The 13,282-nt window shown below is 46.0% G+C and overlaps 1 protein-coding gene across 2 annotated transcripts in view; it reads right to left on the bottom strand.

Moving 5' to 3' along the window:
- The window catches only part of Kdm3b (lysine demethylase 3B), a 66,133-nt gene extending 54,665 nt beyond the window's left edge, over positions 1–11,468 (bottom strand). For both annotated transcript variants that reach the window (XM_059245850.1, XM_059245851.1), the window contains exon 1: positions 11,266–11,468. In XM_059245850.1, coding sequence (XP_059101833.1) covers positions 11,266–11,460 — 195 coding nt within the window. In that variant the 5' untranslated portion in view covers positions 11,461–11,468. The remainder of the gene's footprint in view (positions 1–11,265) is intronic.
- Between the last annotated feature and the right edge of the window lie 1,814 nt (positions 11,469–13,282).

Raw genomic sequence — 13,282 nt, 5'->3', positions numbered from 1 at the left:
TTTGAAATGATCCTTTTGCCTCAGCCATGAGGAACACACCACCACACCCAGTTTATCATTTTTCCTCTTTTGAGACAAGGTCTCAATTGTGCAGGGCTATCCTCAAATTTTATAGAAATCTCTCTGCCTCTCTCTGCCTATCTTTTAAAAATAACATCATGTTGCCTAGGCCAGTCAAAACAAAACATTTGCCAGGCAGTAGTGGTGCACACCTTTGATCCCAGCACTCAAGAGGCAGAAGCAGGAGGATCTCTGAGTTCAAGGCCAACCTGGTCTATGGAGTGAGTTCTAGGACAGCCAGGGCTACACAGAGAGACCTTGTGAAAACCAAACCAAAATAAAACAAAAAAACAAAACTGGGCACGATAGCGCACACTTTTAACCTCAGCACTTGGGAGGCAGAGGCAGGTGGATATCTGTGAGTTCTAGGCCAGCCTAGTCTACATAAAATTTCAGCCAGTCCAAAAAAAAAAAAAAAAAAAAAAAAAAAAAAAAAAAAAAATTTCAGCCAGTCAAAGCTACATACTGAGACCTCCTCTCCAAAGAAAAAGAAAGAGAGAGAGAGATAGAGAGAGAGAGAGAGAGAAAATAAGAAAGAAAGAAAGAAAGAAAGAAAGAAAGAAAGAAAGAAAGGGAGAAAAGAAAAATCTAAGCCCAAACTGGGTATACTGGTGCATACCTATAATCCCAACAATCAGGAAGCTAAGGTGGGTAGATTGTTCAGGGTTCGCCTGGGTTACATGCTAGGCTATCCTAAAAAGGGAGCAAGAACACAGCAATGGACCACAGAAGGCACCATCGGAGTAAAGGGCCACAAAGTGAGGGCTGCTTGCTGTAAAGATCCCTGGGCCACACTCAATTTTCCTTGTGTAATTCTTCACAAGGCAAAAATCTTCTTACCCTGAGCAGATGAGAGGATTTTCATCTCTACAGGTATATCCTCCACTGTAAATTAATAACCTTGCATATCGATTTTCAAATCAGTCTCCAGAGAATTTGGTTAGTGAGTCAGTCCCCTAGAGCCCCATTACCTACAAAGTCCCTAAAAATACGGCGCTTACCCTCCTGGAAAACTAAGAGGCCACAGCACTTGAGTCACTACTAGTTTTACCCATCTGGAGAACAAGAATAAAGGACACTTTAGCATTGGGCATGCTGTATTTTGGAGGGCTTAAAAGTCACCAACCTATCAAAGGCAGTGGAGAATTAAAGAGTAACAGGTGCTGAGTGTCCCCTGGGCCTTACGGCAGGAAAACCTACAGGCCCACCCACCACAGCTGTTGTTAAAAACACCACCAGAAAATGTTCCTTATCTCCTGTTCCGGGTCTATCTGTGAAGGGGAGACTAAGTCAACCAGAATAAGCTAGGAGAACACACAAGTGCTTACAAACTCTTGGCAGATGAGAACGGAGTGATGTGGATCCCTGGTAAACAAATGGGCCGTTAAGAGGAAAGATCTACCTTGGAGGGTAGCAAACACCTACACCACCAGGCCAAGGCCAGCCTGGCTGGTTACAAAGTTCCAGACCAGTCAAGGACACGTTCAGTGCTCTGCTTTAAATACAAAAACAAACCCAGCCAGGCATGGTCGGGTAGCATGGGGGAGCGGGGGAGGTGAGAAGCAGGTCAGCTGCAGGCCAGCCAAGACGACAAAGTGAGACCCTGTCTCAAAAACCACCCAACCAAAACTGCAAACCCAGACCAAACCAGACAATGCAGGAAGAAGGAAAGCTCTGACTGTGTGAAGGGAGGGAAAGTCACTGCTGGACAGTGTGATGTAGGTGGGCAGGAGGAAAGCTCTGACTGTGTGAAGGAAGGGAAAGTCACTGCTGGACAGTGTGATGTAGGTGGGCAGGAGGAAAGCTCTGACTGTGTGAAGGGAGGGAAAGTCACTGCTGGACAGTGTGACGTGGATGGGCAGGAGGAAAGCTCTGACTGTGTGAAGGGAGGGAAAGTCACTGCTGGACAGTGTGACGTGGATGGGCATGTTGTCCAACTTTGAAACAATGGGTTGCAAAGACAGGGCCTTTAAACTGGGCAGCAGAGCACACCAGGTATTTCAGCACTCGGGAAGCTAAGGCAAGGGGATCTCAAACTCCAGGCTAGCCTGGGCTACACAGCAACATCTTTATTAGTTTATTTTGTTTTTTTCTGGCCTACAACACACTATACAGCTCAGTGTGGCCTCGAATTCCTCCTCCTCAGGCCTCTGCTGGGATTGAAGCCATTCACCACTACCCTAGGCAAAGTAAATGTTTTTTTAAAAATATGAACAGGGCCGGGTGGTGGTGGCACATGCCTTTAGTCCTAGCACTTGGGAGGCAGAGCCAGGCCGATCTCTGTGAGTTTGAGGCCAGCCTGGTCTACAAAGTGAGTTTCAGGAAAGGCACAAAACTACACTGAGAAACCTTGTCTTGAAAAACAAAAAAACAAAACAAAACAAATGTATACACACACACACACACACACACACACACACACACACACACACACACACACACACGAACGAACAGGAGCCAAGAGTGGTGGTGCTTTCTTTTAATCCCAGAACTCAGAGGCAGAATCTCTGTGGAGTCTAGGCCAGCTTGGTGTACACATCAAGTTCCTGGTCTATATACGAGACCCTGTCTCAAAAAAAAAAAAAAAAAAAAAAAGAAAAAGAAAAAGAAAAAGGTAGAAGCCTGGTGGAGGTGGCGCATGTCTTTTAATCCCAGCACTCAGGAGGCTGAGGCAGGCGAACTTCTGAGTTTGAGGACAGCCAGGGCTACACAGAGAAACCCTGTCTCGAAAAACAAACAAACAAACAAACAAACAAACAAAAAGGAGCTCTGGAGTTAGGATGATAGGCATTCTTAGAGGGAATCCAATTAAACAGTACACAATCTTAGCGTTCAGATGAGCAGAATCTCAACTAAAGCTACTCTCCAAAAGTCTAGAAAGCATAGGCTTGCTTCACCATGCTCAGTTTATCTAAAACTCCAAACTGGGTGTGGTGGCTCACACCTGAAAGGCAGAGGCAGGAGGATCTCAGCGTTTGAGGCCAGTCTGGCCTATAAGGAGTTCCAGGACAACCAAGGTGACACAGTGAGACTGTCTCAAAAACAACACAGCTCTCTAAACATATATTGGGGCTGGAGAGACGGCTCAGCTGTTAAGAGCACTGACTGCTCTTCCAGAGGTCCTGAGTTCAATTCCCAGCAACCACATGGTGGCTCATCTGTAATGAGATCTGGTGCCCTCTTCTGGCCTATAAGCATATGTGCAGATAAAACACTGTATACATAATAAATCTTTAAACATATATTGATCCACAAAATATATTTTATTTACACATAGGCAAAACATACATTAACATAAAAATAAATCAATAAATCCTAAAAGTGACAAAATGGGGGGCGGGACCATGACTGGGGGTAGGGAGTAGAGGATAGCAGTAGGGTGCAGCTGCATGGGCGAGTACTTAGGCTTGACCTCCAGCATCAAACCACACACTCTATTACAATCAGAGCTGACAATTCTAGAAGTAGGTAGCAAGTAAAAACGACAGTTCGTACACTGGAGAAACGGTATGATCTTGGGCCTGATTACAATGACATCATCTAGAGATACAGTGGGGAAGCAGGTATTTTATGGTTCACCTTCCCTACTCTGGCACAAAGAGAAAAAGGTTGCTGTAAAAATACCAGGCAGCTTAGTATGGTGGCCCAGGCCTCTAATTCTAATTGATTTCAGAGGCAGAGGCAAGTGCATCTCTGCAAGTCTGAAGTCAGCCTTATCTACATAGTGCCAGGACAGCCAGTGACATAGTGAGACCCTGCATGAAAACAACAACAACAACAAAAAAAACCCGGGGTGGGGGGGTCAGCCAGTGACATAGTGAGACCCTGCATAAAAAAACAACAACAACAACAACAAACGGGGTGGGGGTCAGCCAGTGACATAGTGAGACCCTGCATGAAAACAACAACAAAACAACAACAAAAAACGGGGGTGGGGGTGAGCCAGTGACATAGTGAGACCCTGCATGAAAACAACAACAAAACAACAACAAAAAACGGGGGTGGGGGTCAGCCAGTGACATAGTGAGACCCTGCATAAAACAACAACAACAACAACAACAAACGGGGTGGGGGTGGGGTGAGCCAGTGACATAGTGAGACCCTGCATGAAAACAACAACAACAACAACAACAAAAAACGGGGGTTTGTGTGTGTGTGTGTGTGTGTGTGTGTGTGTGTGTGGTTGAGAAATAGATACACTTTCTTTCAACCTTATAGAAGACTTCCAACTTCCAGATACAAGTCATTTGGTACTAGTCAGAACAACGCTACAATATAGATCTCAAATCATAACATAGTTTATTTTGTTTTTTTCTGGCCTACAACACACTATACAGCTCAGTGTGGCCTCGAATTCCTCCTCCTCAGGCCTCTGCTGGGATTGAAGCCATTCACCACTACCCTAGGCAAAGTAAATGTTTTTTTAAAAATATGAACAGGGCCGGGTGGTGGTGGCACATGCCTTTAGTCCTAGCACTTGGGAGGCAGAGCCAGGCCGATCTCTGTGAGTTTGAGGCCAGCCTGGTCTACAAAGTGAGTTTCAGGAAAGGCACAAAACTACACTGAGAAACCTTGTCTTGAAAAACAAAAAAACAAAACAAAACAAATGTATACACACACACACACACACACACACACACACACACACACACACACACACACACACACGAACGAACAGGAGCCAAGAGTGGTGGTGCTTTCTTTTAATCCCAGAACTCAGAGGCAGAATCTCTGTGGAGTCTAGGCCAGCTTGGTGTACACATCAAGTTCCTGGTCTATATACGAGACCCTGTCTCAAAAAAAAAAAAAAAAAAAAAGAAAAAGAAAAAGAAAAAGGTAGAAGCCTGGTGGAGGTGGCGCATGTCTTTTAATCCCAGCACTCAGGAGGCTGAGGCAGGCGAACTTCTGAGTTTGAGGACAGCCAGGGCTACACAGAGAAACCCTGTCTCGAAAAACAAACAAACAAACAAACAAACAAACAAAAAGGAGCTCTGGAGTTAGGATGATAGGCATTCTTAGAGGGAATCCAATTAAACAGTACACAATCTTAGCGTTCAGATGAGCAGAATCTCAACTAAAGCTACTCTCCAAAAGTCTAGAAAGCATAGGCTTGCTTCACCATGCTCAGTTTATCTAAAACTCCAAACTGGGTGTGGTGGCTCACACCTGAAAGGCAGAGGCAGGAGGATCTCAGCGTTTGAGGCCAGTCTGGCCTATAAGGAGTTCCAGGACAACCAAGGTGACACAGTGAGACTGTCTCAAAAACAACACAGCTCTCTAAACATATATTGGGGCTGGAGAGACGGCTCAGCTGTTAAGAGCACTGACTGCTCTTCCAGAGGTCCTGAGTTCAATTCCCAGCAACCACATGGTGGCTCATCTGTAATGAGATCTGGTGCCCTCTTCTGGCCTATAAGCATATGTGCAGATAAAACACTGTATACATAATAAATCTTTAAACATATATTGATCCACAAAATATATTTTATTTACACATAGGCAAAACATACATTAACATAAAAATAAATCAATAAATCCTAAAAGTGACAAAATGGGGGGCGGGACCATGACTGGGGGTAGGGAGTAGAGGATAGCAGTAGGGTGCAGCTGCATGGGCGAGTACTTAGGCTTGACCTCCAGCATCAAACCACACACTCTATTACAATCAGAGCTGACAATTCTAGAAGTAGGTAGCAAGTAAAAACGACAGTTCGTACACTGGAGAAACGGTATGATCTTGGGCCTGATTACAATGACATCATCTAGAGATACAGTGGGGAAGCAGGTATTTTATGGTTCACCTTCCCTACTCTGGCACAAAGAGAAAAAGGTTGCTGTAAAAATACCAGGCAGCTTAGTATGGTGGCCCAGGCCTCTAATTCTAATTGATTTCAGAGGCAGAGGCAAGTGCATCTCTGCAAGTCTGAAGTCAGCCTTATCTACATAGTGCCAGGACAGCCAGTGACATAGTGAGACCCTGCATGAAAACAACAACAACAACAAAAAAAACCCGGGGTGGGGGGGTCAGCCAGTGACATAGTGAGACCCTGCATAAAAAAACAACAACAACAACAACAAACGGGGTGGGGGTCAGCCAGTGACATAGTGAGACCCTGCATGAAAACAACAACAAAACAACAACAAAAAACGGGGGTGGGGGTGAGCCAGTGACATAGTGAGACCCTGCATGAAAACAACAACAAAACAACAACAAAAAACGGGGGTGGGGGTCAGCCAGTGACATAGTGAGACCCTGCATAAAAAAACAACAACAACAACAACAAACGGGGTGGGGGTGGGGTGAGCCAGTGACATAGTGAGACCCTGCATGAAAACAACAACAACAACAACAACAAAAAACGGGGGTTTGTGTGTGTGTGTGTGTGTGTGTGTGTGTGTGTGGTTGAGAAATAGATACACTTTCTTTCAACCTTATAGAAGACTTCCAACTTCCAGATACAAGTCATTTGGTACTAGTCAGAACAACGCTACAATATAGATCTCAAATCATAACAAAGGGAACATTTTAGAGCCATTCTTACCCTGAAACAGAAATGAAAGATGAAAAGTTAGAACATTAAGGCAGATACCCTTTAGTCCTTCTTGCAAGTCTGGAAAGCTGAGACAGCTGTGATAGCCGAAAGAAGCTAACGCTCCACCTACAGCAGAATTCAGTTCTGCCCTCCTGCAACAACAAAGGCTTCAGTCAATCAATCGGTAGGACCACAACTGACTAGAGAGCAGGAAAAGAGAAAAGGCAAACCAGACTGCCTGCTCTATAGCCAATGAAACCATCAGGTGAGTAGAAGGTCCAAATAAATAAAGTGAGTCAGGAGAGGTGGAAAGGGCCTTTGATACTAACTAGCACTTGAGTTCACCAGCCTGGTCTACATAATGAGTTCCAAGCACACCATGGATCCATATATAGTGGGCATGTCTCAAAAAAGAAAAAAGAGGGCTGGAGAGATGGCTCAGAGGTTAAGGGTACTGACTGCTCTTCCAGAGGTCCTGAGTTCAAGTCCCAGCAACCACATGGTGGCTCACGGCCATCTGTGATGAGATCTGGTGCCCTCTTCTGGTCATACATGCTGTATACATAATAAATAAATCTTTAAAAAAAAAAGAAAAAAGAAAAAAGAAAAAAGAGGAAGCTAGGTGTTGGTGGCACAAGCCTTTAATCCCAGCACTCAGGAGGCAGAGGCAGGTGGATCTCTGTGAGTTCAAAGCCAGCCTGGTCTACAAAGCCAGTTCCAGAACAGCCAGAGCTGTAACACAATGAAATCCTGTTTCGAAAAGGGTTAATAACCATATAAAGAACTCAGAATAAAAATAATAATAATAACTCATTCCTCAAGAGAGCAAAAGGTGCATAAATAGGAAGGAAGAGGAGTAAATACATCCCAAAGACCAGTAGTCATGAAAATGTTAGATACTATTTGTCACCTCCTAGACTAGCAACAAGAAAGAGGAAGGAAAACAAGAACTACAGCACCGTTTGTGAGACTATGAAATATCTTAATATGAGTGGAAAATAACCATGTATTACCTAATGAAATAAAAGTGCTTATACTCAACCATCTCACTCTTGGATGCCTAAAATACACAAATGAGACCTGGATCACAAAACCAACAAAACACAAGGTATACTAAGGACAGATTAGTTTATTCAGTGCCCCTCCAAAGAAGACTTTAAATAAAGTGGATGTCCACCAAGAGAAAAAAGGCAATTACTAAATCATGGCACACTCATTCTATAAAATATGAAAGTTATAAAAAATGATGAAGATCTGGGAGTGTTGCTCAGTGGTACAGGACCTACCTAGTATATGTGAGGCTCCTGGGAGGGTTGATGAGAACTGGGAAGTGTTTACAGTATAGATGGCTACAGATGTACAGCTGCCTTTAACTCCAGTTCCAGAGGATCAAACACGCTCTTCTGACCTTCTCAGGTACCAGGCATGCACACGGCACACTTGCACATTTGCAGGCAAAGACACCGTACACAGAAAATGAAACAAGTGTTTTGGCTTTTTTTTTTTTTTTTTTTTGGTAAAGAGCCAGTAGCAGATATTTTGTAGTAAGATAGCATTTATTAAAAAAAGAGCCAACCTCTGTAGAGAAGAGCTTTCTAGGTGTAGTAAAGGCAGGGCCTTGTGCAAACACACTGAATGTGCTCCAACCCTGGCCCTGTTTTCATAGCTTTTGCATGTACAAGTATTCTTAAATGACAGAACTACATTCTTCCTTGGTAAGGTGGAGCTGGCAGGGTCAAGACTGCTGTGCTCTTCTGTCTAGAACTTCATTTAGCATTCTGTAAATAGTTGTACTTTTATAACCAAGAGGAAAATCCATGGTATTTTTGTCTGGGTATCTATATATGTAATAGTCTGAAAGACTCTGGCGCTCATGGACCAATAATTATTTAGGAACTCAACGTGTACAACTAGATTAAGAAATAAGATAAATGCAAAATCCACTGATCTTGCAACATATTAAAACACACACACACACACACACACACACACACACACACACACACACACGGTCTATTTTGAACTACAAAGTCACTATTCCAAGAGAAGCAGAGGAGAAAAACTGGGTTTGTAACTGGTTAAAAAATCAGCAGTTGCTTGCCAAAGAGAAGCTTGCTGGTGAACACATCCACTCTTACGACTCTCACCAACAAATTTCCCAAGGAATAGAGTATTAGTTTTCATTTTTTTTCCACGTCATACCTTAAGGCAGCACATGGCATTGGTAATGAAATAAAAAAGGTTCATTAAGTGTACCACCATACTCTTAAGTATTTCGGGGTCAAAAAGTATTTAGAAAGAGGGTATTAATGGAGCCTGAAATTGAGAAATGTGTTTTCAATCACTTCAGAAACTCATTCATCCAACCCTTAATTACTCATCCTTAACAGGGGGCGCCCTGCTATGCATTACTCAAAACCAAGCACGCCTGAAAAACCTCTTAAACATAACTGAAAGAAAATCTGCCCAATCACAGGACAGCTGCTGGCAAACTCCACCCTTGAGTACAGGAAGAACACTTTTGATTGGAAGATAGTTGTGTTTACTACAAAGTGTGGTGCAAATTGGAAAGGTCCACATGCCCAGAGTCCAAAGACATTCTCGTCAATGAAAAAGAAAAACAAAACGGCAAATTCAGATTTCTCACGAATCACCGTCTTTAACAGAACTCCAATGTAACAGCAATTCTAGAACAGTTCTGCAAGAAGGTTTAAAAAAAAAAAAAAAGCAACTTAAAGGCCCAGCCAGAGCTTCGTTGTGACTGCTTTCTTATATATGTCCCTGGATAAAAGTACAAGACATGCACAAACATATTCACCAAACCTACCTTTGCTTCAATATTCACATTGTGCCATACAAGACCTCAACACTGTTGTAAGAACACCTTCCTTTTTTCCAAGAATCATTGCAAGTGTTTAGTTGGGTGGAAAATCCACTTCCACTGGCCAAATGGTAAAATTATTAAGTATTTAGCCCTAGTAGGTGTCCAGCACTCAGTGTACTTCAAAAGCCTCTGCCCTCACGGAGACCAACAAACAACAGCGAATGGGTAGTCATTTCAGGTGCAGAGCTCATTAGCTCAATTCATTTGATAGAGGAAACATGGGAACCACTATTCAAAGTACTGGGAAGTAAAATCTCAATCTAAAAGCCTGGAATGCCGATCGATGCCTCAGGTATGCGCATATGGGTGGGTCTCAAGAATGCTTTGCTTCCGGGGGTGGGGGGATTAGTGAATCAAAGAATCCGCCACGATCCGACCTATACCCATCTTTCCATAGAAAGGGCAGAGGAATTTAGAGTTAAATTCCCGTCTTATTGTTGTGGTATCTTTTTACAAATTCACTCCACAAAAGCTTCATAAATACCCTAACAAGCTTTCTTTATACATCCCAGAGAACGATCAAAGCAAGTAGATTTGAAGCAGAAGAGGTAAAGCTTGAACCAGGAACAAGCCAAAAAAAAAACCCAAAAAACAAAACCCAAAGGTTGCTTATCAGATAGAAAGACAGCCCAACACTTGAAGACTAGGAAGCAAAACGAGCAGCAGACAGCTACATTAATCCTAAATCTCACAAAATATGTTCCTGTTTAGTGAATAAAATGTCTGCGGAATCAAGTTCATCAAGAATATTCACTTTCTGTTTACTGATCGATAGGTAATCCCAAAATACCCCTCCCGCCCATTTTTCCTAGCTTTATCTCACCAGAGGAGCTAGGGGAGGGCCGCTATCAGAATGAGGAACTAAAGAGGCTTGACAAAACTCAAAAAGGTAGCATTTTGCCGCCACATTAGCAAAAATAAAAGCTCACGGTCTCGAATGCTACTTAACTTCGTACGGAACAACTTTCACCATAAGATACACCGAGGCAAGCGGCCAAACCCTAATACAAAGTTTCAAAGCAAAACCTCTCTCAAGGTTAGGGGGGGGGAGTAACCGAGTTAGAAGCAAAAACCGCCACTCAGCAGCCTCATTCGGCTACTAGCACAGACCTCAAACTTATCAAAAAGCTAAAACGGCAGCTCCTGTCACCCAGAAGCGCCAAAAGAAGGGCGTTCGAAATCAGACCACAGAACTGGCCTTTTCTGGGGACCGCCAGGCCGAGCCCTGCTCCAACAAGGAGGAAGTAAGTGCCAGATTAAAAAAATAAATAAATAAAAAGGCGCCCCGAGCAGCTCCAACGGCAGCCTCTGAGCCTCCCGCAACTCCCCACATTCCGGCCGCACTCGGGGCTCCCGGAGGAAGGGAACCCCATGGGAGTCCCCCGAGACGGCCTGGGGACTCCAGGTCCGCGTCTTCTGGCCGAATTTTGCGGGACCCGGGAACCCGGGGTTCGAGAGCCTGCTCTGAGGGCGTGTGTGTGTGGAGGGGGGTGCGCTGAGCAGGGTCGCCCAGGAGGCGGGGCCTCCCGGCTAGAAGCAGCAGCAGCAGCTCCTCGCACCCCGGCCGCCCCCCCAGGAGAAACTGGGGCGCGCACCCCGACGCGGAAGCCACGCCGGCCAGAGCCCGAGTGCCCAGGCGCCGAGGTGCCGGCGGGGGGCGCTCAGGAGAGCCGGGGGCGCGGAACTGGGTCACCCCCGCCTCGCCACCCCCCTCACAAAGGCCCCCGGGGAGGCCGCCCACAGGCCCCACAGCCCCGGCCTCGCGTGCCTGCCTCGGCCGCCACTCACCGCTAGGTCCTGGGGCACCGCCCCGCTCATGGCCCGCACCGTGCCGGCTCGCCAGGCCCGAGTGCGCAGCGCAGGCCCAGGATCTCCGCTCACCGCTGCCGCCGCCGTGGGGGCCGAGGCCGAAGCTGAGGCCGCAGGGTCCGAGAACAGAAGCAACAGCCGCTTGCCCACCGGGGAGGCCGCCGCGTCCGCCATCGCCAGGGCCGGCCGGACCCGCGCTCCCGCCCGCCGCCTCCCACCACCTCCGCCGCCAAGCGCCCGATCCACCCGCAAGGCCTCCCTCCGCACCACCCGCGGCCGCCGCTCCCCCCCACCCCCCCAACAGCCACCACCAACCACCGGCGCCGCGCAGCGCCCCCCGTGGCCGGGAGCGGAGGCACAGCCAGGGCGGCGCACAGCGCCCCCAGCGCTCCGGAGCCGGGCAGCAGCTGTCAGCCCCTCGCAGCGCTCCGCCCCAACCTCCCCGGGGCCTGCAGTGCCCCCTGCGGCCGGGAGGGGAATTGCAAGTTCGGCTGGGGGGCGGAGAGGTGGGCGGGTCCTTCATCCCCCTCCCCCCCAGTAGCCCCATCCCTCGTCCCAGCCTTGCTCCAATTCAGGTGGTCATGTGTTGAGGAGTTTACGCTTACTCTCCTCGGACAACACCAAAGACTTTTTAAGAGGGTGGGGAGATGAGGCAAGGTACCTAAAAGATGGATATTTTGAGCTAACCCCAATAACCCATTGATCTTCTATCCTAAAACTGTTACCCTCCCTGTTACCTGTTAGGAAATATCCACCCCATTGATCCATATGGGACACTACCTTCCTTCCTATTGGCCCATCAGTAGTTCAGTACTTGATAGGTTCCTTTCCCATTGGCCAATGCGTAACATCCATTGGGTGTGATTATGATTTCCATTGGCTAAAGACGAATGTGCCTTTAACATCTTAAGTGTTCTGCCTTGAACCCACAGAGCTTCTTTCCTTTTCCAATGGACCAATGTTACTGTTTTTGAAGATTTTAGCCAGGTGTGGCGGGGCACATGCTCTTAACTCCAACACTCTGGAGGCAGAGACAGGCAGATTTCTAAGAGCTGGAGGCCAATTTGGTCTATCTAGGGAGATTTAGGCCAGCCAGAGTAACGTAGTGAGACCCTGTCTTAAAAAAACAAACAAACAATAACCCTTTTATTTGTATGTTAAGTGTCTTCAGCATTTTGTGCACGTGTGTGTGTGTGTGTGTGTGTGTGTGTGTGTGTGTGTGTGTGTGTGTAGGCCACAAGAGGGTGCTAGATCCCTGGAACTGGATTACAAAACAGTTTTTGTCCTGTGGGTGTTGGGAATTGAACCCAGGTCTTCTGCAACACCAGGAAACAGTAAGTGCTCTTAACCACGGAGCTATTTCCCTAGTCCCAGTCTGCCAATGTTATTAAGCTTAGATGTTACTCAGCTTGTAAGGAAATGCGAAAGACCACCTAATTTAGTGGCATTTCATTTTACCATGGACATAATGGGGTTGCAGGCAAAAAAGTATAGTAGCATATATTAGAACTATTTCTGGCATGAGATACTCTGCAATCTCAGAAAAGGAGGTAGTACAGAGGGAAGATGCTGAGATTTTGGATAGACTAATTCACAATATGCAATGGAGACCCTCCAACATTTGTTGGTGATGTTCTACCTTGTTTCTAGGAGTCTCTGGAATACACAGACTAAGTATACACAAACCCGAAAGAGAAACGGCCTAGTCATAAACCACGCCTGCTGCTCTAAAAGTGGCTAGTTCCTTCATCTGTACAAAGCAGCTGTGACTACCTAGTTATCTCCTTTTCCACAACCTTGTCTGTACCTTTGACCTACTTTTTTTTTTTTAAGCAAATACTGGGATGGGAGGTACCAACTACCAACTTTATACAAACTATCCAGGGAAATCTTTCTAGTTCCAGCACTTGGAGCATCAAGGAAACAAAAATTTTCTCCCTATTCCTTCTCACCCTTTTTGTTTTTTGAAGGGTTTCACTATGTGTCCCAGGCTGAC

This window comes from Peromyscus eremicus, chromosome 19 (genome assembly GCF_949786415.1).
Source record: "Peromyscus eremicus chromosome 19, PerEre_H2_v1, whole genome shotgun sequence".
Classification (NCBI taxonomy): Eukaryota; Metazoa; Chordata; class Mammalia; order Rodentia; family Cricetidae; genus Peromyscus; species Peromyscus eremicus.
The sequence above is the reverse complement of the archived record's forward strand: the minus strand, read 5'-3'. Positions and strand labels throughout refer to the sequence as shown.